The following is a 26702-nucleotide window of genomic DNA, read 5'->3' on the forward strand; positions in this document are numbered from 1 at the left end:
CCCAGCTCAGCCTCCCAAAGTGCTGGGATTACAAGCCTGAGCCACTGCACCAGGCCCAATGACAGAGTATTTAAACACAGGTCTGCCTAATTACAGAGCTTACATTTTTAATTAAAGTATACCGTCTGTGAGCAATTCATCTCCACCCTTGTTGGCTCCACCCATACAAAAGCTGCAAGAGCTTGCGAAAAGGGGTCTTGTCCATCATCCTAGAGACACTGCCCCATGACCAGCTTCTTAGCCTTCATTTGGTGACATTTCCAGCTGATACTAATTATTTTAACACAAATAGAAAAATTTTCATGATCAAATAAGTTATCTTAGGTCTAATAGTGTTAAAAGAAAAATTTTAGACAAATTAAATTTAGCAGAGTTTATTTGAGCAAAGAACGATTCATGAGTTGGACCACACTCAGCACCTGGAGAGGCTCAGAGAGCTCCACCCAGCAACATGGCAGGCAGTATTTATAGGCAGAAAAAGGAAGTGACATACAGAAACAGCTTGATTGGTTACAGGTCTGCCTTTGCCTTATCTGCAGGTGGTGTGATGAAGCATTTGTCTTATATGCACAATGGCCCATCAGTTTGGCAGCCTGTGATTGGCTGAAGCTCAGCTGCTGTGATTGGCTGAAGCTCAGCTGCTGTGACTGGCTGAGACTCAGCTATTTGTTACAAGAATATACTCTTAGGTTGCAGTTTGTTTACATACTAATTTAGGTTATAGTTTGCTATGTATGGAGGCAGTTTTAGACCAAATTTAATTTAAGTTGTTATATATTTTCAATGAGGTTTCCCCAGTCTTCACTAACTTGTAAGCACAGAAAGGGCCAGGCTAATGACTGCTGCAAGGCCCCCATCCACTGAGAAAGGCCCACCTAAGGAATTCTAAAAGTCACCTTACCTAAGTCATGTCCTCACCGAGATGCCTTCTGCCAGATGCGGCTGTTGCTCCTTCCTCTCACGGAGCCTTTTTTTGGTTTTTTGTTTTTTGGTTTTTTGTTTTTTTGAGATGGAGTCTCGCTCTGTCCCCAGGCTGGAGTGCAGTGGTGCGATCTCGGCTCACTGCAACTTCTGCCTCCCAGGTTCAAGCAATTCTCTGCCTCAGCCTCCCAAGTAGCTGGGATGACAGGCACCTGTCACCACGCTCGGCTAATTTTTGTATTTTTAGTAGAGAAGGGGTTTCCCCATGTTGGCCAGGCTGGTCTTGAACTCCTAACCTTGTGATCCACCCACCTCGGCCTTCCAAAGTGCTGGGATTACAGATGTGAGCTACCGCGCCTGGCCTCACGGAGCTTTTATAGCCTGCCTGGTATAGTCTCCCTTTTTATGAACTCAAAGTCAACTGATTGGTAACCTCATAATGGGAGTGACATCCCATCATATACCCAGGTTCCACCTGCACCCCTTTGGAGATGACATTCTCCAAAAGGGTCCCCAGGCAGTGACGCTTTCACCTGCTCCTTTTAGTGTTTTTGAAAGAGTTCTTTCTCTTTTAACCTACAACGGCCCCTCCCTAGGACAGAGATATGCATCCCTGAAATGGGATATGGATTCAAGGGATGGCCATCATGGCCTCGGAATCTCTCCTCCCCATATATCCCAGCTCCTGGCATAGGCTCATTCTCCACTAAAGGGGGTGCCACTCCAAGAATGCTTGACTCTCCAATATCACCCTGCTGGTGTTGGCCTACTGGGTCTATCCTACCTGCTCACCAAACACGTCCAAACATGTTTCAATCCTACCAATGGACACTCTACAGGCTCAGGCTGCAAACCCTACTGCATAATCAATATGTGTACCCAAGAGAAGGATTTCTTTTTGTTGAAACCTTTGTGGTGGAAGACAGGCAACATGATTATAAAACCAAACCAGCAATGACCCTAGGTTTTGAAGGGATCAGGACCTAACTCCAGTCCCAGTCTTATCACACCCTCCCTGTATGACAGGCTACTTACCAACTAGACCCTCAATTCTTCATCCAGAAATCTGGAAAAACCTGTACAGCTAAAGGGGCTTCATGGGGATTTAATAACATACAGATGATGCCTACCCAATGTCTAGCACATAGAAAGAGCTCTGCAAGAGCTTGCCCCTTTCTCATTTGGGAAATGATGATGCCATCTTTGATGATCTTCCCTTCCAGATCTAATATCCCATAATGCATATTGTCTTGAGTCTGAACAACGCTGGAACTCCTGGATTACAATGCCAAACTCTTAAGCCATTAAACATTATTTCCCAGTCATTCTCCATGACATTCCCAGCTCTCAGTATCATACAATGGTTCCCAATCGCCTCATCCAGAAAACTGCTCCCCCAAATCTATGTACAGTGAGAAAAGATCATAATCAGTTCTCTTTTTTTTTTTTTTTTTTTGAGATGGAGTCTCACTCTGTCTCCCAGGCTGGAGTGCAATGGTGCAATCTTGGCTCACTCCAACCTCCGCCTCCCAGGTTCAAGTGATTCTCCTGCCTCAGCATCCTGAGTAGCTGGGACTACAGGTGCCAGCCACCATGCCTGGCTAATTTTTTGTATTTTTAGTAGAGATGGAGCTTCACCATGTTGGCCAGGATGGTCTCAAACTCCTGACCTCGTAATCTGCCTGCCTTGGCCTCTCAAAGTGCTGGGATTACAGGCGTGAGCCACCGCGCCCGACTGTAATCAGTTCTTATTTGATGGAAGGAAACAGACAATTCACATCTTTTTCCCACAGTCTCCACCCACCCACACAAACACGTGAAACAAATGGTTTCTAATTTACCACATCCCCACCTGTCATCCACTTATTTGGGCAAATGCTGTCTCATATGCTATACAAAAAAGAGGTAAGGTCTTTGCCAAGAAAAGGTTGCATATGGATCCCTGATTCCTGCTATGACAGTTGTCCTTTTTTTCTTTCCAGAATGCCATTGACATCCTGGGCTTCAGCTCAGAGGAGAAAGTCGGGATCTACAAACTGACGGGAGCCGTGATGCATTACGGGAACATGAAGTTCAAGCAGAAGCAGCGTGAGGAGCAGGCGGAGCCAGACGGCACCGAAGGTAACTGCATCTGGGAAAGGGATGCGATTGGGTCCATCTATGTTCATGTGTGGGCGACGCCGTGTGAGATAAACTGCATTCATTTCAAAAGCTGTTCTTCCAAAACTGCATAAATCAAATCTGGGTTTCCTGAAGCTCATTGTAGCATGCACTAGGAAATCTGCTCACTCAGTCAAGGACTCCCAGAGTAGTGAATTCTTGAAAAACAAAAAGCATCATTCTTGTAAATGAATAATCACCACCCACTCCACTATCTTTCACCATCTAAATGTGCCTGTTTTTTTTAAGGTGGACTTTTTTGAGACAATATTGTTAGGTGAACTTCTCTTTCTCTCCACCAGAATGCAGTCTTAATCACTCAGGCCAAAAATGAGGCCTTTGGGAAAGTGGGAGCCAAGTTTTGTTCCTCCCATCGCCTCCACCCCAGCATCTGTTGAACTTGACCCTGAACCAAGAATGGTGAACGGTTCTTCCTCCCCATAACTCTCACCTAGCTGATCCTACCGCCACCCTCTGCCTCATCCCTAAGAGGCCTGGAACTAGAGCACAGGGCAGCAGGAAGGGCTGAGCAGTGACTGACTCCCCCCCATACGTCCTGCTCATTAGACTTCTTAGCTCTCACGATGCTTCTTACAAGTTCCTTGAATTAAAGCCTGGCAACATGGATCGTTCTTGATAATTCTGCCTTTTGATTACAGTCCCACAGTGTGTGAAGCAGTGCGCTTTAAACTCTCAAGAAATAAAAAGGAAGTGCAGCCATAAATTAAAGGGTGGGAAAACCTACATAACCTTATCAGTGTCCCATAAATGCTTACCAGCCTTCTATCCTAGGCCTGCCTGGGATAATTCTCCCTTTCTGTTAACTCAAAGTCAACTGATTGGTCGCCGCATCATGGGAGTTGTACAGGTTCCACTGCACTCAAGTAAAGGAGGTTATACAAGGCATGTACACCAGGGGGCACACCTTGGGTGCCATCCTAGAATCCTGCCCATCACAGTGGAGGGGACTCCAAGTCTTCACACAGGAAACACTTCTGACTGGGGCAATAAGGGAAGGCTTCCTGATAGAAGGGGCACTGACTTGGACTTTGAGGGATGAGTAGGATTCTGAAAAATTGGGGGAGAGATCAGTTCAAGCAGAAGAAATGTCATGAGCAGGCCGGGCACAGCAGCTCACGCCTGTAATCCCAGCACTTTGGGAGGCCGAGGTGGGTGGATCATCTGAGGTTAGAGGTCAAGACCAGCCTGGCCAACATGGTAAAACTCCTTCTTTACTAAAAATACAAATCAGCTGGGCATAATGGTGCCTGCCTGTATTCCCAGCTACTCGGGAGACTGAGGCAGGAGAATCACTTGATCCTGGGAGGCAGAGGTTGCAGTGAGCCAAGATTGTGCCACTGCACTTCAGCCTGGGTGAAAATCGTGAAACTCCATGAAATAAAGAGAAAGAAAGAAAGAGAAAGAGAGAGAGAGGGGGAGAAGGGAAGGGAAGGGAAAGGAAAGGAAGGGAAGGGAAGGAAAGGGAGAAGGAAGGGAGAAGGAAGGAAGGGTCATGTGCAAAGGGGCAGAGGATGAACTGTGATGGGGATGGAGGCACAGTGAGTGGTCCACTTTGGCTACAGAACAGGATATAAGCAGTGGATTTGTAAGAAATGAGAATTTTAAAGTAACAATTTTTGCATCAGTTTGGGAAGATCTTGAGTGTCAGGATGAATGGTTTAGAATATATGGCAGGCCACAGAAGCCGCTGTCCAAGTAGCAGGGGAAGTACATGCAGACAACCTGAAATTAATCTGTCAGCAGCCAGGCTCACCAAAAGTGGGAAAACTTGAAAAGAAAAAAAAAAAAGAGTATCAGGCTCCTCAGCAACAGTGGACTGCATTGATACACGTATTGATATACCTCAGTAGGGTCCCAGGCCCTCTTCCAGCCCTAGCAGCTGTGTGTGTGCAGTGCTTAGGAGCAGAAAGTGGAGGGCTATAATCAAGGCCAGTGCTCCAATGATATCAATGACAATACCAACCCAAGCTAATATTTGCTGGATGCTCACTAGTCACCAGGCATGCTTCACGACAACCCTATAACATGAGTACTGTCACTGTCTCCCATTTTACAGACAAAACTGAGGCACAAAGAAGCAAAACCTAAACCTAAACCTAGAGCAGTCCGACTCTAGAGCCCAGGCTCTTGGCCACTATAACTGCTGGAAGCAGTGGAGAGGCCAGGCATTTTGAGAGTGAAATAAGCAGGACTTGGTGCCTGTCTGAACAAAGGAATGTCAGGGGCAAGAGAGAGAAGGATGTATCACCCCTTTCAAGTTTAAATGACAAGAAGAAGAATAATGGTACCATCTACCTGAATGGGCAAAGCCAGAAAAGGAGATAATTCGAGGAGAGAGTAAAGCACGCATCTGGCCTCTGATTAAGTACTTAACATAGACTGCCCTAGATTTTTATTAACTCATCTCCCCACCCAGCAATGAAGCAAGGGTCCCAACCAAGAAGTTGTCCCTGGGGGCTGGGCACGGTGGCTCACACCTGTAATCCCAGCACTTTGGGAGGTGGGCGGATCACAAGGTCAGGAGATCAAGACCATCCTGGCCAACATGGTGAAACCCCATCTCTACTAAAATAAAAAAAAATTAGCCGGGCATGGTGGTGGGTGCCTGTAATCCCAGCTACTCGGGAGGTGAGGCAGGAGAATGGCGTGAACCCAGGAGGCGGAGCTTTCAGTGAGCTGAGATCGCGCCACTGCACTCCAGCCTGGGCAACATTGTGAAACTCCATCTCCAACAACAACAAAAAAGAAGTAGTCCCTGGGGAGCAGCATTTCTCTGCCTTTTTGATGAGCTCAATGCAGGCCACCAGGTCCTTCTCAAAGTCAATGAACGTCTGCTGAAATATGTGAAAATATATAACCCATGAACTGTAGGAAACAGCCAAAAGTCAACTGCTTTTGACCATCTCCAAACATTTGAAGGCAGGGTCAAGTTTTGTACTTCTCTTTCAACTATGAGCATGGTACTTTGCTTAAATTAGGAAGGTGCCTCATGTATATTGTCAACTGTCCAAGTGGTGGCTCCTTTACTCATATAACATTTTAACGTATTGTCAGACTCCAACATAACTATGTAATTAATTAATTTTTTTTTTGAGTCGGAGTCTTGCTCTTGTCACCCAGGCTGGAGTTCACAATGGCATGATCTTGGCTTACTGCAACCTCTGCCTCCTAGGTTCAAGTGATTCTCCTTCCTCAGCCTCCCGAGTAGCTGGGACTACAGGCGCTTGCCACAATGCTTGGCTAATTTTTGTATTTTTAGTAGAGACGGGGCCATGTTGGCCAGGCTGATCTCGAACTCCTGATCTCAGGTGACCCACCCACCTTAGCCTCCCAAAATGCTGGGATTACAGGCATGAACCACCGTGCCTGGCCTGTAATTAACATTTTTTTATGAAATTGAAATATCAGTAGGTCAAAATTGGCCATGGAGTATCTTATTGTTAAAACTGCATCTAGGAGGCAAATTGGAAGTTCCTGAGAACCATGGGCCCCTGGATATGGGATTAAAGCTTCAGTGAACAAGTCCAGACCTGGTACAGATATGACAACATTAAAACATTTAAGAAAATTACAGAAAACACTTCTGGGAGAAGCCAGGGGCTGACTGGACACTTTAGCAGCTACTGTTTTTGCATGATGCCATTTTTTTCTCTTCCTTCAGTGGCTGACAAAGCCGGATACCTGATGGGACTGAATTCTGCAGAAATGCTGAAGGGCCTGTGCTGTCCAAGGGTGAAGGTTGGCAATGAATATGTCACTAAAGGGCAAAATGTCCAGCAGGTAATGGAGATGCTCTGAATCCAGTTGATTGAGATCTTTTGCTATTTGAGCCATTATCTTAAAGCTCCTTCAGTTGCAGGTATCAGAAATGCACATGAAATCAGCTTTCACATTAAGAGGAAGTTCATTTTTAGGCTTCAGAGGCAACTGAAGGAATGCAAATCATTAAGTGCCCATTGGACGCCATGAGGACCTGGAATTAGAAAGTGAAGAGCCCTCTGGAGCCAGGCAGCCTCCCTCCAGCTCCTCTGGGATTCATGGGCTGTTGAGTCTCTCCTCTGTTGTGTCCTTGCTAGGCAGATAAGTTTCCTGGACCTCTCTTGCCCGTGGCCACCCCATAGCTCCCAAGTTTATATCTCTGTGTTTCCAGCCTCACCCTGAGACTGAGACCAGTGTCTTTTGATCCCTATTCCAAATTCTTAGGAGAGATACTCAATTAATCCAATCTGGATCAAGTGTTCACCTCTGGTCTAATTAAGTGTGGCCAGGGGCTGGAGTCATGTGCTATAACCATGTTGTTAGAAAAATATCTTTGTGAATAGGATAGTTCTCAAAGAAAGGTGAACAGCATGAGCTGGGCAAACACCTCATAAAATATTTAATATTACATTGAATGATCTGAAATTGCCAATATTCAACTGCTTTTGATTTTCTTTTTTCCTTTTGTTTTTTTTTTTTTTTTTTTGAGACAGAGTCTCGCTATGTCACCAGGCTGGAGTGCAGTGGCACGATCTTGGCTCACTGCAACCTCCACCTCCCAAGTTCAAGTGATTCTCCTGCCTCAGCCTCCCGAATAGCTGGGACTACAGGTGCCTGCCACCACACCTGGCTAATTTTTGTATTTTTAGTAGAGACGGGGTTTCACCATGTTGGCCAGGATGGTCTTGAACTCCTGACCTCGTGATCCGCCCGCCTTGGCCTCCCAAAGTGCTGGGATTACAGGTGTGAGCCACCATGCCTAGCCAACAGCTTTTGATTTTCGAGTCAATTTCATATGTTTCAACTTAATGCAGCCATAGAAACACTAACTCAAGGGTTGAGTGGGTGATCCTTTTTCAAGGTGACCAATTCGGTGGGTGCTCTGGCCAAAGCCGTCTACGAGAAGATGTTCCTGTGGATGGTCACCCGCATCAACCAGCAGCTGGACACCAAGCAGCCCAGGCAGTACTTCATCGGGGTCTTGGACATTGCTGGCTTTGAGATCTTTGATGTGAGTTGTGACCTTCTACTTTCTTGTCTGCTTTGCTGAATCTCCAATGTATTTTCCAAGCTCACTCAAATTCTTTGGTATTTGAATCACCCAGTTCAACAGCCTGGAGCAGCTGTGCATCAACTTCACCAATGAGAAACTGCAACAGTTTTTCAACCACCACATGTTCGTGCTGGAGCAGGAAGAGTACAAGAAGGAAGGCATCGAGTGGGAGTTCATTGACTTCGGAATGGACCTGGCTGCCTGCATCGAGCTCATCGAGAAGGTAGAGAGATACTGCTCCCTGGGACAGCTCCTCCTTATTGGGGGCCCTCCCCTTCTTGCTCTGATTCTTTTCTGCTCACAGATTGGGGCCCCTAGCCCCCAGGCTGCAAGCCTTCAGATAGATAACTGAATGCCTATTTGCAAAGAGAATGAATGTCCTAAATCTGTTCTGACACTTAAAGAGGTTTACGGGTCATTAAAATCCAAGGGCTCAGTTATCTCCAAGAACGTGATGGAACCCCAGTAAGGACTGTGGCATTTCTTACCTATTTGACTTACCCAAAGACCCAAGGAGGCGGAACCATGGAGCAGTGTGGCTCTTGGAGGGATGTTAATATGAAAACAGGAATAGATATTAACTTTTTTTTTTTTTTTTTTTGAGACGGAGTCTTGCTCTGTCACCCAGGCTGGAGTGCAGTGGTGCAGTCTCGGCTCACTGCAACCTCCACCTCCCAGGTTCAAGCAATCCTCCTGCCTCCACCTCCTGAATAGTTGGGACTACAGGTGCCCGCCACCACGCCCAGATAATTTTTTTTTTCTTTTTTTGTAGAGACGGGGTTTCACCATGTTGGCCAGGCTGGTCTCAAACTCCTGACCTTGTGATCCGCCCACCTCAGCCTCCCAAAGTACTGGGATTACAGACGTGAACCACCACGCCTGGCCGACATTAACTTTTTAAAAAGGAATTCCCATAATATTTGAGCACTGCTCATGTTGGAATGAGTATATCTTCCTAAGGTGGCTACTGAGAAATTGGGACATTATTGTTCAAAATATTACTCACATTACTTTATGGCTATATATGAAACTTTACTTTTTTGTACACCTACTGAAAAAAGTATGCTAGGTTTATACACACATAATTTTATCCTATATTCTTTTGTTCAGCAAATATTAATTAAGCACATACTCTATGCCTAGCACTTTCTGGTCATCCCCCAAACAGACCAAGAGTCTTGCTCTCACTGAGCGTACATGCCAGCATTCCTGGTACCAGAATGAAAGCACCAAAGAAGGTTTTTTGGCTTCTCCAGACCATGAAGCATAGGTATGCACTATTATATGTGGAGGTGTAGACTCTGTTATCCTCTTTCCAGCCTATGGGCATCTTCTCCATCCTGGAAGAGGAGTGCATGTTCCCCAAGGCAACAGACACCTCCTTCAAGAACAAGCTGTATGACCAGCATCTTGGAAAATCCAACAACTTCCAGAAGCCCAAGCCTGCCAAAGGCAAGCCTGAGGCTCACTTCTCACTGGTGCACTATGCCGGCACCGTGGACTACAACATTGCCGGCTGGCTGGACAAGAACAAGGACCCCCTGAACGAGACTGTGGTGGGGCTGTACCAGAAGTCTTCGCTGAAGCTTCTCTCCTTCCTTTTTTCCAACTATGCTGGTGCAGAGACAGGTAAAATTCTATTATTTCTTTCCCTCTGTGGGACGTTCTGTGTAATGACTCCTAACCCAGAGCTGCTTGTGAAGAACCAGTAATCAGACATGAGCTTCAGCTGAGTATGATGTTTCTCTTTCAGCTCCATTTTTCTTCCTCCTGCTCTTATTCTTCCTCTTCTGTAAGAGATTGAGCTCTATGGAGGTAAACAGGACCTCTCAGTGGCCAAGATAGTCAACATCACATTGTTTAATAGTTTTCTACTGAGGTATAATTCACATATAATAAAATTCACCCTTAAATCTATTTAGTGGTTTTGGCCAGGCATGGTGGCTCAGGCCTGTAATCCCAGCTCTTTGGGGACCAAGGCGGAGGCCGATCACTTGAGGTCAGGAGTTTGAGACCAGCCTGGCCAACATGGTGAAACCCCGTCTCTACTAAAAATACAAAAATTAGCTGAGTGTGGTGGCACACACCTGTAGTCCCAGATACTCAGGCAGCTGAGGCCGGAGAATTGCTTTAACCTAGGAAGCAGAGGTTACAGTGAATGGAGTTTGCATCACTGCCCTCCAGCCTGGGTGACAGAGTGAGACTCTATTAAAAAAAAAAATTGAGTGGTTTTTAGGATATTCACAATGTTGTGTGACCATCATCACTGTGGAATTTTAGAACATTTTTCACACCCCTGTAACCCATGAGCAGATTTCTTTTTTTTTTTTTTTTTTTTTTTTTTTTTTTTTTTGAGACAGAGTCTTGCTCTGTCTCCAGGCTGGAGTGCAGTGGTGCAATCTCGGCTCACTGCAGGCTCTGCCTCCTGGGTTCAAGTGATTCCCCTGCCTCAGCCTCCCAAGTAGCTGGGACTACAGGTGCACGCCACCACGCCCGCCTAATTTTTTGTATTTTTAGTAGAGACAGGGTTCCATCATGGTGGCCAGGATGGTCTCGATCTCCTGACCTTGTGATCCACCCGCCTCGACCTCCCAAAGTTCTGGGATTATAGGCATGAGCCATCATGCCTGTCCCCATGAGCAGATTTCTATCCCTAGCCTCTGGCAACCACTCATCAACTTTCTGTCCCTGTAGATTTGCCTATCTGGGCATTTCATGTAAATGGAATTATACACTGGATGCTCTTTTGTGTCTGGCTTCTTTCTCTCAGGTTACTGTTCTCAAGGTCTGGCCCTGTTGTAGCATGTATCAGGACTTTGTTCTTTCTTATGGACAAATAATAGTTCATTGTATGAATATATCACATTTTGTCTGCACATTCATCAGCTGATGAACTTTTTGGCTACTGTGCATGATGTTGCTATGAACATTTGTATAGAAGTTTATATGTGAACATATATTGGCAATTCTTTTGGATATATACAGTATATATATATGGTACCTAGGAGTAGAGTTGCTGGGTCATATGATAACTGTGTTCAAAATTTTGAGTAACTTCTGAACTCTTTTCCAGAGTGGTTACACAGGGGCCAGGCGTGGTGGCTCACACCTGTAATCCCAACACTTTGGGACGCTGAGGCAGAAGGATCATTTGAGGCCAGGAGTTCAAGACCAGTGTGGGCAACATAGAGATCCTGTCTCTAAAACAAAATAAAATAAGATAAAATAAAATAATTAGCCAGAAGTGGTGGTGCACACCTGTAGTCCAGCTACTTGGGAGCCTGAGCTGGGAGGATCACATGAGATTGGGTGGCTGAAATTGCAGTGAGCCGTGATTGGGCCACTGTACTCCAGCCCAGATGACAGAGGGAGACCCTATCTCAAATAAATAAATAAGTAACACAAGCCAGTAACACTTTTTAAGATTACCAGTAAATATACTTTTAAATAGTAGCCAACATAGAGTTTTAACATTATATGCCATTTTAAATGCATACATTTAATAAATTAATAAAATATATGAAATATAATTATTCATTAGATAATGAGATCATTTTTTAAAAATGAAAGCCTAATGTCTTATGGGCCAGGGAATGTAATAAATGGGAAATGGGCACATGCATAAACCTCAATGATGAAAATCATTTTCTTTGAATCTAATCACAATGTCTCTGTAACTACATTGCATAACCTCGCCTAGAGATAACATCAACTCTAACATAAGACCCTGTGTGGATGCGGATTTGGGGAAGCGACTTTCCTGCCTTCCCTTCCCCAATCCAAACACACAGTCATGCTAGACCCCGGGGACAAAGTGGGATGAAGGGAAAGGAAGATGGGGGAGACTGGGACATGACATTTTCCCCTAAGGCCGCATCTTGATTAAGTATCAGAGAAAATTGAGTCATTCAGAAAAAGTAGACTCCAAATTAAGATGGCAAATTGGGTTGTTTCCTGTAGGAAAGAAAAAGAAATCAACTTATAAAATATCGTTGAGAAAATTCCGTTTTATTACTTTCAGTTACTTACTCTTTAGAGATAAGCAGGGATTAAAGAATAAAAGGAGGCAAATTCATGAAAGAAACTACAAACATTGCCAGGCACGGTGGCTCACGCCTGTAATCCCAGCACTTTGAGAGGCCAAGGTGGGCGGATCACTTGAAGTCAGGAGTTCAAGACCAGCCTGGCCAATATGGTGAAACTCTCTACTAAACATCTCTACTAAAAATACAAAAATTAGCCAGGCATGGTGACGCTCGCCTGTACTCCCAGATACTTGGGAGGCTGAGGCAGGAGAATTGCTTAAACCCGGGAAACGAAGGTTGCAGTGAGCCGAGATTGCACCATTGCACTCCAGCCTGGGCATCGCAGCGAGACTCCATCTTAAAACAAACAACAACAACAACAACAACAAAAAGAATGAAAAAAAAAAAAAAGAAACTACAAACATTAAGAGGGACATCTCAATCTTGCAAATTATTCAGTTTGCTTTCAGCTCTGATTTCTAAAGGAAAGGACTCCCCTTTTCTACTGAGAGTTTAAGTTATACTCCCAGTTAAATGCTACCCACACCCCATTCCCACAATGATAAAGCTGAGGGTTCTTAATCCTGGGTAGTTTGGGGGCATTTTAAAAACAAACAGGCCAGGCACGGTGGCTCATGCCTATAATCCCAGCACTTTGGGAGGCCAAAGTCAGGAGTTCGAGACTAGCCTGGCCAACATGGTGAAACCTCATCTCTACTAAAAATACAAAAATTAGCCAGGCATGGTAGCACACGCCTGTAGTCTCAGCTACTTGGGAGGCTGAGGCAAGAGAATGGCTTGAACCCGGGAGGTGGAGGTTGCAGTGAGTTGAGATGGCGCCATTGCACTCCAGCCTGGACAACAGAGCAACACTCCATCTAAAACAAACAAACAAAACCTCAGGTCTCTTATGTCAAAAGGAAACCAGAACTCGGGGCTGGGAACGGGTGGTTCAGGAAGCCCACTGCTGGGTCTTCTGGGATGCACCTAACACGCTCTTCTGTGTCTGTCTCCAGGCGACTCCGGAGGAAGCAAGAAGGGCGGGAAGAAGAAGGGCTCCTCTTTCCAGACTGTGTCGGCCGTGTTCAGGGTTGGTGTTTTGGCAGCTTCCATATTCACTTGTTTTTCTGCCCAGTGAAATGGCATTTGCTAAATGTGCTTGTTTTGGTTTATGTCCCAGGAAAATTTAAACAAATTGATGACTAACTTAAGGAGCACCCACCCTCACTTTGTACGATGTCTGATTCCCAATGAGACCAAGACTCCTGGTGAGTACCAGCAGATCTTGCCAAGTATTTGAACAGAACAGGACGCCCTGAGATAAATGCAAAATTCTGTGGGTGTGAGTTTGGAAAGACTGATGGTCTGTATCACTTCTGAAAGTAGTCTCTGAAATAGGGTTGCCAGATTTAGCAGATAAAAATACCGGATGTACCCAACACAAAGAAATGATAAATGTTTGAGGTGACAGATATCCCAATTATGCAGATATGATCTTTGCACATTTCACGCTTGTATCAAAATATCATGTGTACCCCATAAATATGTTCAACTATTATGTAACCACAAAAATGCTAAAAACCAAATGCCATATTAAATGTTATTAAATTTCAATTTCAGTTAAACAATGAAAAATGTCTTAGTATAAGTGTGACCTATGCAATATTTGGAATATACTTCCTCTAAAAAAGTATTCATTGTTTATCTGAAATTCACATTCAACAGGGCATCTGTATCTTATCTGGCACCCCTACTACGAAATCATATTCAAAATATTGTGTGTATGTATATAGGCACATCAGAGCCACAGCTTTCATAAGATAAAGGCTCTGTTTACCCCAAAGTTAAATACCACTACATTTGGCAAATAATCATCTTAGGTATCCCATAATCAAAATAGCATCAATAACAACTGTTTGAAGCCATACTGCATGTCAATCACTTTGTTATATTACCTCGAATCCTTGCAACAGTTCTCTGCAAGATACGCATATTGATCTCCAGTTTATAAATGAGAAAACTGAGAATCAGAGACTATATATAAATACGGAACCCTGTGCAATAGAGACTATATATAAATATAGAACCCTGTGCAATAGAGGACTCCTTTAACTGTCACTTCATCCTGATTTGCGAATATTCTTGGAGTCTAGCTTTTTCAGTGTCATTTGTCACAAAAAGGAAAACAAACTGTCACACGGAGCTGTGGCTATGGGGTAGCTCACTCACCAGCTGAGCTGTTCTATGCCCAACACGGGCCTCCCAGCTCAGGATTAAACATTCTGCCTCTGCAACATTATGAGTGAACAGAGGTATACGTTGTCGGGGGTGGGGAAGGGGGGAAAGTTCACCTATTACCACGTGATCCTAAGCAGAGTATTTGAGCACTTTCTGCCTCAGCTTTCTTGTCCATAAAACAAGGATAGGCCGGGCACGGTGGCTCATGCCTGTAATCCCAGCACTTTGGGAGGCCGAGTTGGGTGGATCACGAGGTCAGGAGATCGAGACCATCCTGGCTAACATGGTGAAACCCCGTCTCTACTAAAAATGCAAACAAATTAGCTGGGCGTGGTGGCGGTCGCCTGTAGTCCCAGCTACTCGGGAGGCTGAGGCAGGAGAATGGCGTGAACCCGGGAGACGGAGCTTGCAGTGAGCCGAGATTGCGCCACTGCATTCCAGCCTGGGCGACAGAGCGAAACTCCGTCTCAAAAACAAACAAACAAACAAAAAAAAAACCAGGATAAAAGTGGCATTTTAATCTATTATTTACTTCTTTAATAAGCACTCATAAAGTGGTTACTCACTTTGCAAATATTAGCTCATTTAACCCACCTTAGAGGGTTGTCGTGAGGGTTCAATGAGTAAGTACAAGTCAAGCATTTACAACAGGGCTGAGTACATTGTGAACACCCAGCAAATGTTGGATGCTAATTATTATTATTATTATTATTATCACTCAGAACTAGAAACTTTAAATCCCCAATAGCCAGGTGTGTTATAGTTAGTGAAACTGCATCTTCCATGAAAGTTAGGTTCTAAAGTCTAAGTCAAAAGCAATAACCAACTACATCATTGTGATATGCATTATCTGGGGCATCCTGCAGCCTCCTGACCAGTGAGCCGGCTTCTCCAGTTTTGGGAAGAGTGGTTTCTTTGGTTAAGAATCACACGAAATCATTGGCTTGTATGTAGGTCTTGGAAAAAATCCATTTCTGTTACTGTCGTCGTTGAGTACGTGCTTGCATAAATCAAACATGCTTGTGGCCTGACTCCTCTCTAAGCAGATGGCCTGCAAGGTGGTGGGGGATGGCTTCAAACTGTGGCTCTGGGAGGAATGCTTTTGGTAATCCACTGGCTTACTTTTTTTTCTTTTTTGAGACAGAGTCTCGCTCTGTCACCAGACCGGAGTGTAGTGACACGATCTCGGCTCACTGCAACCTCCAACTCCCTGGTTCAAGCTATTCTCCTGCCTCAGCCTCCTGAGTAGCTGGGACTACAGGCACACACCACCATGCCCAGCTAATTTTTGTATTTTTAGTAGAGATGGGGTTTCACCATGTTGGCCAGGATGGTCTCAATCTCCTGACCTCATGATATGCCCACCTCAGCCTCCCAAAGTGCTGGGATTACAGTCGTGAGCCACCGCGCCCGGCCCTACATTTTCTTTGGGAAGGTAAATGTTGCTGAAATGTCTGTCCTTTCCTGTTGCATTTGCTTCTCCTTAGCTCTGGCACCTACCTCTCTGTTTTCATGTCAATTTCTAGGAATAGCCCAACACTGATACAGAAGCCTGGTGACACCTTAGAAAGCACCTAGTGTGCCCTCTTTATTTTCTAGAAGACTAGAGACTATGGAGATTTCCATGCCTTACCTCAGGGCACCTAGAGCAGGGGCTGGGAGTCACGATCCATGATCAAATCTCAAGTCCCTCCCCACCCACAGGCACATACGGGGCTTGCTGGTTGTTCTCCCGAATCCTCTAGGGCTTCACAGGCACAGGTCCTCTGCTCGCCTGCTGAACAAGGGCCCCTCGGGAGCAGGCTCCAGCCTCTACTCCTCTCATTCTCCTCTTGCAGCAAACCTGGAGCCTGCTAAGTCTGTGCTGCTGACTCACCAAAAGCTGGCTTGCTGCTGTTTTTAAATGTAGGTTTTATTATTGTTAAGGGATGGTGAGGCCAACAGACCAGAAGATGGTTACCATTAAAAAGACAGTCACGGCCGGGCATGGTGGCTCACGCCTGTAATCCCAACACTTTGGGAGGCTGAGGTGGGTGGATCACCTGAGGTCAGGAGTTTGAGACCAGCCTAACATGGCGAAACCCTGTCTCAACTAAAAATACAAAAATTAGCCTGGCGTGGTGGTGCATGCCTGTAATCCCAGCTACTTGGGAGGCTGAAGCAGAATTGCTTGTACCCAGGAGGCGGCGGGTGTAGTGAGCCGAGACTGCGCCACTGCACTCCAGCCTCAGTGACAGAGGGAGACTCCATCTCAAAAAAAAAAAAACACAGTGCTCAAGAGGAGGGGGCCTGCCACAGAGGGCCACGAGGGGAAGCACCAGGGCTAGGTTTGGGGTTGGGGGAGTAAGGAGAAATCACAGGCCAGAGCCTCGAGGGTCGTTCCCATGGGATGGAGCAGGCGAGGCAGCATGAACAGGCCAAGCAGGTTCAGCATTGCCAAGTTTGAATGGTTTCAGCAGGCTTCAAAATGTAGGGACTTTCTCAAGTTGGCCGGTACCCGGGGCCCTGAGGTGACCAGGACAGGGAAGTATTGGCCCAGAGTGTAAGAGCCCTGTGAGAGCCTGATAAAGGTAGGGATCGGGGGTTAAGGGCTTTGGATGGCTGGTTTGCATGTGAAAGACGTGCTTGCAGGAGACTTTTTTGCCATCTCCTGGAATGGCTAGCCCCGGGAAGGGCAGTCTCTCCTGAGCCAGCGAGGAGGCCCCATGATGCCAGATCATCATAAGATACAGCATATTTCAAAAGCATGGCTAATACCACTGCCCACGGAGGCCAAGATGGCTGGAGAAAGGAGTGGGATGGAAGTGATACACTTGGAGAAATAAAGAGGAAAAACCCTTCAGCGGCTGGAGCAGAAGGATGAGAGAATAGCTCAGGGGAATTTTTAGAAGTTTTACGCGTTGGTACAAAAGCAAAGGAGGCCCTTTACGTGGACCTGATAGAAAACATCTCAGGCCGGGTTTAAGGAAAAACAAAGCAAGCCCTAAGAGAACCAGCTCAGGATTCTGAGTCTGCACAAACCAGAGGGGCCCTGTGAGAGAGAAGAGTGCCGTCTCGGCTCTGCTACAGCTTTGCAAAGCCCTTCACCTCTCTGGGCCTCAGTCTCCCCCAGTGCCCCGCCACCCCATAGGATGCCTCTGCGGGAATTAGAAAAGATCTCCCAGTCCAAGTCGGACACGACCCCTAACAGGATGGACAGCCTGGCAAGCATGGTGGCATCTCTGGCCTCCCCACTGTAAAATGATGGTCCTTTCAGCTTTCTTCTGGCTCTAGAAGCTTCAATTCTCTTGTAACTATGCCTTTTTCTCTCTGCTCCCGGTGCTTAAGAAGAAAGAGGCCTCAGCCACATGGTTAAAGCAAGTGTTAATCATGCCTGCTTTCACCATTTTAACCTTTGTACTCATCTTTTCTCTCTCTCTCTTTTTTTTTCAAGACAGGGTCTCACTCTGTCGCTCAGGCTGGAGTGCAGTGGCGCCATCTCAGCTCACAGCTCACTGCAACCTCTGCCTCCCCAGTTTAAGCAATCCTCCTGCCTCAGCCTCCCAAGTAACTGGGATTACAGGGACGCACCACCACACCCAGCTAAGTTTTCGTATTTTTAGTAGAGACGAGGTTTCACCATGTTGGCCAGGGTGGTCTCGAACTCCTGACCTCAGGCGATTCGCCCACCTCGGCCTCCCAAAGTGCTGGGATTACAGGCGTGAGCCATCGCACCGGGCCTGTACTCATCTTAACTCATGTAATCCTCAACCGCCTGATGAAGCAGATACTACAGGTTGATTATCCCTTTATCTGAAATGCTTGGGACCACGAGTGTTGTGAATTTTAAATTTCTGTGGGTATTGGAATATTTGTATGTGCCTAATGAGCTATCTTGGGGATGGGACCAAGTCCAAACACAAAATTCATCTGTTTCATATGGGTCTTATACACATAGCCCTAAGGTAATTTTATACAATATTTTAAATAATTTTGTACGTGAAACAGTTTTGGCTGCGACCTGCCTCATGAGGTCAGTCGTGGAATTCTCCACTTGTGGCATCAGGTTGGAGCTCAAAAGTTTTCAGGTTTTGAGTTTTCTGAATCGGGATGCTCAACCTACATTATTATCCTTATTTTACAAATAAAGAAATTGAGGCAGAGACAGGCCAAGTCCGCGAAGCTAGTAAACAGCATAGCTGGGATCTTAACCACTCAGAATCATCATCTGAGAGCTCATGGGAGTCGAATTAGACCATTTCTAAGGTTCTCTCCACATCGGCGGTTCTATGAATTTTTTAATTATTGTATTTATTTATTTATTTATTTATTTATTTGAGACTGAGTCTTGCTCTGTCACCCAGGTTGGAGTGCAGTGGCACAATCTCAGCTCACTGCAACCTCCGCCTCCCGGGTTCAAGCGATTCTCTTGACGCAGCCTCCCGAGTAGCTGAGACTACAGGCACCTGCCACCATGCCCGGCAAATTTTTGTATTTTTAGTAGAGATGGAGTTTCACCATGTTGGCCAGGCTGGTCTCGAACTCCTGACCTCAGGTGATCCACCCACCTCGACCTCCCAAGTGCGGTGATTACAGGCATGAGCCACTGCACCTGGCCAGTTCTCTGAATGTCTGAGACATTTTCTCCTTGCTCTCAACCATGTTTTCTCTAGAGAATCACCACCTGATAGGACTTTCAGAAATGATTAAATGCCCCATGTCTGCACTGTTCAATAGGGTGGCCGCCGTTACATGAAATGTTTACATTTACATGAAAAGTTTTAAAATGTTAATTAATTTTTAATTTTAATGAATTTAAATGTAAATAGCCACATGTGGCTGGTCACTACTGTATCTGACAGTGCAGCTCTACCAAAGCCTTAAAAATCATCTAATTGTATAGTGATGTCTCCCCACAGCTACCAGGGAACCACGTGGGCATTCTAGAAGCTTCCCTAAGGTTAAGTCAAAGCCAGCCTTGGCCCCACCACTCCCACCCCAGCAACTTAGGGAGCCCACAAAGAGAAGCCATCAGGTTGCCGTAGCCTGTGTCCTCTAACCCCTCATGCAGACCTGAGACAGAATTTTCTCCATCCTAGTTTGATTTGTGCCTGACCCAGGCTGGTTACCACGAGCACCCACATTACCTCCCCAAAGGGGCTTGCCCCTCTAGCTCCTCTCCTTCCAGCCAAGCTCCATTTCTCCCCCAATTCCTATAGCAGGGGCTCAGTGGTCAGCAGATGACCGCCGCCCTACCTTCAACCCCCTTCTGGGTCCCCTCCCACGGCCTCTTCTTTTTTTTTTTTTTTGAGGTGCAGTTTCACTCTTCTTGCCTAGACTGGAGTGCAATGAATGGCTCAATCTCAGCTCACTGCAACCCCCGCCTCCTGTGTTCAAGTGATTCTGCTGCCTCAGCCTCCCAAGTAGCTGGGATTACAAGTGTGTGCCACCACATCTGGCTAATTTTTGTATTTTTCTGTAGAGACTGGGTTTCACCACGTTGGCCAGGCTGGTCTCGAACTCCTGACCTCAGGCGATACACCCACCTCGGCCTCCCAAACTGCTGGGATTATAGGCATGAGCCACCACGCCCAGCCGGCCTCCTCTTCTTTGCTGAGTTACTCTTCTGCAGCCACAGCCTGCAGATTTTTCCATCCCCATCCTTGTGTAGATGCAAGAAGACATCTCGGGTTATCCCATGGGAAGCCCAAGTGCACCCTGTACTCACTCTGCAGCTTTTGCAGCCTTGCTGCAGAGTCAGGGCTGAGGACAGAAAGCACAATGCTTTGGCTCTTACTGCCATGGTTATGGGGTGCTAGCATCTCCCCAAGAGGGTGGGATTATTTCACTGCGGGACCTGCAGGCAGGCTCTAGCCACCCCCAGCCCTCTACCTTGGAGCTGGCACTGACTCTCCCACTCACTGACTCTCCCACTCAAGTGTGGATGTGTTGGAGGGTCTCATGGAGCCTCAGACCGTCAACAACAAATGAAGGGATCACAGGCACACCCCCGGGACGTTCTCTCTCCAGGTGTGATGGACCATTACCTGGTCATGCACCAGCTGCGCTGTAACGGGGTCCTCGAGGGCATCCGGATTTGCAGGAAGGGATTCCCCAGCCGGATCCTCTATGCTGACTTCAAGCAGCGGTAGGTTCCCTCTCTCCTGTGCATCTCTCTCCTTCCGAGGGCACCTTTTGCATTTCCCTAAGACATTTCTTGACCTGGGTATTTGGTGAGCTCCCAAGTCCCCCAGAGTTTCCACAGACTTCATCTCTTGCTAGAGGAACTGATCCCATGCCCACAGTGAGTGGGCCAGCCCAAGTGGTTCCAAATTCAGAGCCCAGACCCTCTAGCCTGATTGTGACTCTAGACCAGGATGTCTCAACTTCTGTACTATGGACATTCAGGCTAGATCGTCCTTTATTGTGGAGGCTGTGCTGGGTGTGGGAGGATTTTAGCAGTAACCCTGCCCTCTACTCAGAGATGTGGTAGCAAACCACACCCCTCCCCACTGAGCTGTGACAATCAAAACTCTGTAGACATTGCCAAATCACACCCAGCTGAGGCCCGCAGCTCTAGACTAACTCTCTCCTCTGAGCCACCATCGGGTTACACAAGTCCGGGCCTTGTCCAGGATGGAGGACAGGAGAGGACCTTCCAGAAGTAGAAGAACCAGGGCCTACAGGTCACGGTTGATTTCAAGGCCTCTTTTAAGCCAGAGAAGAACCATTTCCTCTGAAAGCAAACTTCCCGCCATGCACTCAGCTGGGCTCTCTTCTTTCATGCTTCTCTCCCACCCACCTTGCTTCTCTCCCAAGGGGGCTGATTCAAGCCCCCTTGCTAGAATCAGTCCCTAGCTATTCCCATCTCCCAGACCAGCTGTACAGTATTCCACTTCCTCCTAAGGCTTGAGCAGGAGAAGATTCTAGAAGGCTGGTCTCAGCTATGAAGCCTTTCGGGGATTGGAATCCATTTGGGAAATGTCCTCTCTCCTTAGGTACCGGATCCTCAATGCCAGTGCTATCCCTGAAGGGCAGTTCATTGACAGCAAAAATGCCTCAGAGAAGCTCCTCAACTCCATCGATGTGGACCGGGAGCAGTTCAGGTTCGGCAACACCAAGGTGAGCACAGGCGAGGCTGGGACTCCCCTAGTAACCCCACAGCCCTGGGCTGCTTGTTAGCTGATCAGAAAAAGGGTCCCCTTCTCCTTTTGGTCCACCTGACCGTCCTTGCCCAGTCGCCCAGGTAAGGGGAGCTCTGTGTCTAGGTAGACAGAGCTTGTCTCCCTGTTGGTTTGTAAGTGGCTGAAAGCTTAGATTGGAAGCCTGAGCCCCACCATGCAGCAAGGATAGGAAAAGCCAATGGGGAACTCTAGTGTCCCAGAGGTAAGAAAGAGCTGAAGAGAGAGGAGAACGTAGAGAGGACTCCAGGGACACTGAGGCCTTGAGGAGAATGACTATAAACAATAAAATCAGCTACCAAGCGGGGCGCAGTGGTTCATGCCTTTAATCCCATGCTTTTGGGAGGCTGAGGTCGGATTTCTTGAGGCCAGGAGATGGAGGCTGCAGTGCGATTGATCATACTACTGCACTCCAGCCTGGGCAAAAAAGTGAAGCCCTGTCTCAAAAAAACAAAAACAAAGACAAACTAGCTGCCACTTATTGAGCACGTGAGTATCAGCCCTGTGAGAAGCCTCCTGCACGTACTTCACTGACTCCTCACTAACCAGCGAGGTGGGAGTGATGGTGATAAGGGTGGCACTTACTCATCAGGTTCTTGGGAGGTCGAGAAACTTACTCAAGGTCACACACGGATAGATAGTAAGTGGCAAAGGTCAGCTTCAAATCCTGGCCTGCCTCCAAAGATCCACATCTCAGAAACGGGCAGGCTGGGGGTCTCCACCAAGGAAGAGCCTGCTGGCCCCAGAGGGTGCTTAGTTTCCCTGGAATGTTATGGAGGGAGTGGGCGAAGTGGGCCTGAGCGTAGGACCAACCTTCCCAGATGGACAGAAGAAGAGGGTGAAGCCAACGCATCTGTGAATCTCTCTGATCTGGGCACAATTGCGTCCCATGGTTTCTTTCTGGACTCATCTTTGTTTCCTGTATGTGAGCTCTGTCAGATCTGATCTCTGTGGGTTGGTGGGGCCTGGAACACACGTTTTTTTTGTCGTTGTTGTTGTTGTTTTGTTTGTTTGTTTTGTTTTGAGACAGAGTCTTGCTCTGTCACCCAGGCTGGAGTGCAATGGTGCAATCTCTGCTCACTGCAACCTCCACCTCCCAGGCTCAAGTGATGCTCCTGCCTCAGCCTCCTGAGTATCTGGGATTACAGGTCCCCACCACCACGCCCGGATAATTTTTGTATTTTTAGTAGAGATAGGGTTTCACCATGTTGGCCAGGCTGGTCTCGAACTCCTGACCTCAAATGATCACCTGCCTCGGCCTCCCAAAGAGCTGGGATTACAGGCATGAGCCACCATGACCAGCTTGGAACAGACTCTGGACCAGGCTGCCTCACTGCCCAGGAGGAGCCACTGAGGAGACCAGAGCCGCCGAGAAGCAAGTCCTGGAAACAGAATTGCTGCCCCTGCCGTGCTCTGAGAGTTGAGCCTCAGAGTTGAGCAGAAACAGGCCCCCTCAAGGGCCCGGCTGAACGCCTGCTGGGGAAAAAGATCAAGGCTCCTCTGTCTTTTAATGCAGGTGTTTTTCAAAGCTGGGCTCCTGGGACTTTTGGAGGAGATGAGAGACGAGAAGCTGGTGACGCTGATGACACGCACGCAGGCGGTGTGCAGGGGGTACCTGATGCGGGTGGAGTTCAAGAAGATGATGGAGAGGAGGTGACACAGACTCTCACCTCCACCTTATCCTGCCCTCTCTGCTTAGCAGCTGATTGTCACTTCCTGCTTTTAGTCTTGGGATTTCCATGTGCTTGCTCTCTTTCCTTCATTTGTTTAACCCACATCTACTGAGCGGCAATCCTGGGCTGGGTGCTCTGCATGGCGCTGGGGAGACAGAAATGAACCCTCCCTCACGGGGTCACAAAGGAGTGGGAAGCAGACGCATGTATGGCTGGTTTTAATGCCTGTGACAAGCTCAATGTTCGAGTTATAGTCGGGGGATAGGGAACTGGCAAGAATAAGCCCCCAGCCTGATTAGGGGGTTGGAGTTGGCATGAAGGTGTCAGCAAGAAGAAAGCACTTTCTTTTTTCCTTTTTTTTTTTTTTTTTTTAGACAGAGTCTTGCTCTGTCATCCAGGCTGGAGTGCAGTGGCACAATCTCGGCTCACTGCGATCTCCACCTTCCAGGTTGAAGCGATTCTCCCGCCTCAGCCTCCCTAGTAGCTGGGATTACAGGCGTGCACCACCACGCCCGGCTATTTTGTTTTTTGTTTGTTTGTTTTGTTTTGTTTTAGAGATGGGGTTTCACCATGTTGGCCAGGCTGGTCTTGAACTCCTGACCTCAGGTGATCCGCCCGCCTTGGCCTCCCACATTGCTGGGATTACAGGCGTAAGCCACTGCGTCCAGCTGAAGAAAGCACTTTCTGAAGCAAGCTCTACATAACCTGAGAGTGGGTGGTCTGGGAGGAAGCCCGACAAGCAGGTGGCTGTCGTTGGAATATAGAGCAAGAGGCAGGTAGTGGAGGTCCCCGTGTGTCACATTCAGAAACCCAGGCTGCACCCTGTCATTGATGGAGAGCTGTAGAAGGTGTGTGCAGAGACAAGGGGTAGGATTGCATCACTCTGGCAGCTAGGAGAGTGAACACAAAGGCTATGATGGGGCAAGGCCACAGTGTGGTAGAAGTCCAAATAAGGGATGACAAGGACCTGAAGTAGGACATAGTTGATGGGTGAGAGAGGAGGGCATGGATTAAAGGAATGTTTAATCCATTTAAGTCTTTTTCCTTTGATAATTCAAGAGAAGGAATAGCAGCATTGATGACTAGTCACCTGCAGGGATTGGAGGGAGAGGGGAGTGTGGGAGGGAGCCTGTTCTCCCTGGTCTCCTGATCCCCTGTGTGGCTCTAACTGTCGGAGCCATAATGAACCGCCACCACGTATGCGTCAGGAATCACTCCCAGGCATTGAGCTTGGTGAAGCAAATGGAAGCCAGCACGGAGATGAAAAGAATCTCAAGAAGGGAAAGAGAAGCCAGTGTTCAGGAATCCATAAGCTATGTAAATATAAAGCTGTGGAGGGTGAAGGGGAGGAGATCATGTGGGTGACACTGGGATGAAAACAGCAGTAGAAATTAGGAATACAGGCTGGTTGTGGTGGCTCACGCTTGTAACCCTAGCACTTTGGGAGGCCAAGGCGGGCAGATCACCTGAGGTCAGGAGTTCAAGACCAGCCTGACCAACATGGTGAAACCCAGTCTTTACTAAAAATACAAAAATTAGCCAGGCATGGTGGCGCATACCTGTAATCCCAGCTACTTGGGAGGCTGAGCCAGAAGAATTGCTTGAACCTAGGAGGCGGAGGTTGCAGTGAGCCGAGATTGCACCATTGCACTCTAGCTTGGGCAACAGAGCAAGACTCCATCTCAAAAAAAAAAACGAATAGAAAAGAAAGAAATTGGGAAGACAGATCAACTCTACCAGGGCAAGAGACTGGGAAATGACCAAGGACAAGTCCTGGGTTTCTTCAGCAGGAAGAGGAACCCCATATGGCAAAACACAATGAAACAGGAAAAATGTTGATGGAATTTAAGGCAGAGAAAGTTTCAAAAGTTAAGAGCTGATTAATACATCAAACATGGGAGAAAGACCCAATAGAATAGGAATGAAAGCTATTCCTTGCATTGAGCATTAGGAGGTCACGGATGCCCTCAGGCAGGGCACTCTCAGTAGGGTGGTGGAAAGGGCAGCCAGGTGACCAGGAGCCCGCAGGTAGCTCCACGCCCTCTCCTACCTTCCAACCTGTGCACGTGCCTCTGTTTCCTCTGCCCCTCATTTGCAGACCTACTCTGGATCCAGAGGATCTGCCAAGCTTGGCTGCACCTCCTTCCCACCTAACCGAGAAGGATGGAGGATGGGGTCCGTCGGGGACAGGTGGGGGGTGCAGAGACCAGACCTTGCTGGATTTATTAATTTGAGTCCTAATGGGTGTACAGGGACTCCATCTTCTGCATCCAGTACAACATCCGCTCTTTTATGAACGTCAAGCACTGGCCCTGGATGAACCTGTTCTTCAAAATCAAGCCCCTGCTGAAGAGTGCAGAGGCCGAGAAGGAGATGGCCACCATGAAGGAAGACTTTGAGAGGACCAAGGAAGAACTGGCCCGATCCGAGGCTCGCCGGAAGGAGCTGGAGGAGAAAATGGTCTCCCTCCTGCAGGAGAAGAATGACCTCCAATTGCAGGTCCAGTCTGTAAGTACCTTCTACTTGAGAACGCAAAACACAGACTCTGGAGGACAGAAAAGGGGGAGGAACATTGAGGGCGCCATCAGGTGTCTATTTGAGAGACAGTGGTGCCACCCAGTGGTCATGTGGAGTATTGCAGCACCACCTTGCTCGTAAAAGGATGCCTGGTCCCGGGCTTAGCAAAGCAGTGAGTGCCGGAAATTATGTCTGCAAAGAGAATTTGTGCTCTCCCTGATTTCTCCCCGTCATCGCAGAGTTAGATATATTTTGCTGTGGGCATGAGGGATATATATGTGTCATATGTATATGCACCACAGCTTTAAAAAATCAATAAAAATAAAAATAATCAAAATTAAATAACCCAATTCAAAGTAGCAGGAGTAATTTTCTATGTATTATTTATAATAATATGTAAAAAGTGCTTTAGGCCGGGCGCGGTAGCTCACGCCTGTAAGCCCAACACTTTGGGAGGCCGAGGTGGGAGGATCGCTTGAGCCCAGGAGTTCAAGACCAGCCTGGGTATCATGGCAAAACCCCATCTCTGTAAAAAAATTTTAAAAACTAGCAGGCATGGTGGTGCATGTCTCTAGTCCAAGATACTCAGAAGGCTGAGGTGGGAGGATCACCTGAGCCCAGGCAGTCGAGGTTGCAGTGAGCTGAGAACATGCCACTGCACTCCAGCCTGGGCAACACAGTGAGACCCCGATCTCAAAAAAAAAAAGTGCTTTAAAGATACATAGTTTTATCAAAGAAATGGGGCAGTATAGGCTGGACGCAGTGGCTCACACCTGTAATCCCAGCACTGTGGGAGACCGAGGCGGGCAGATCACAAGGTCAGGAGATTAAGGCCATCTTGGCTAACATGGTGAAACTCCGTCTCTACTAAAAATACAAAAAAAAAAAAATTAGCCAGGTGTGGTGGCACACGCCGGTAGTGCCAGCTACTCAGGAGGCTGAGGCAGGAGAATCG

The 26702-nt window shown here is 47.2% G+C and overlaps 1 protein-coding gene across 1 annotated transcript in view; it reads left to right on the forward strand.

Annotated features, from left to right (window-relative positions):
* The window catches only part of MYH13 (myosin heavy chain 13), a 62623-nt gene that overhangs the window by 10868 nt on the left and 25053 nt on the right, over nt 1–26702 (forward strand). The window contains exons 10-20 of the mRNA XM_054671051.1: nt 2904–3042; nt 6764–6882; nt 7943–8092; nt 8187–8357; nt 9454–9763; nt 13176–13249; nt 13340–13427; nt 20407–20524; nt 21375–21498; nt 23074–23210; nt 25483–25738. Of these exons, the coding sequence (XP_054527026.1) occupies nt 2904–3042; nt 6764–6882; nt 7943–8092; nt 8187–8357; nt 9454–9763; nt 13176–13249; nt 13340–13427; nt 20407–20524; nt 21375–21498; nt 23074–23210; nt 25483–25738 (1686 nt within the window). The remainder of the gene's footprint in view (nt 1–2903; nt 3043–6763; nt 6883–7942; nt 8093–8186; nt 8358–9453; nt 9764–13175; nt 13250–13339; nt 13428–20406; nt 20525–21374; nt 21499–23073; nt 23211–25482; nt 25739–26702) is intronic.

Source organism: Pan troglodytes, chromosome 19 (assembly GCF_028858775.2).
Source record: "Pan troglodytes isolate AG18354 chromosome 19, NHGRI_mPanTro3-v2.0_pri, whole genome shotgun sequence".
Classification (NCBI taxonomy): Eukaryota; Metazoa; Chordata; class Mammalia; order Primates; family Hominidae; genus Pan; species Pan troglodytes.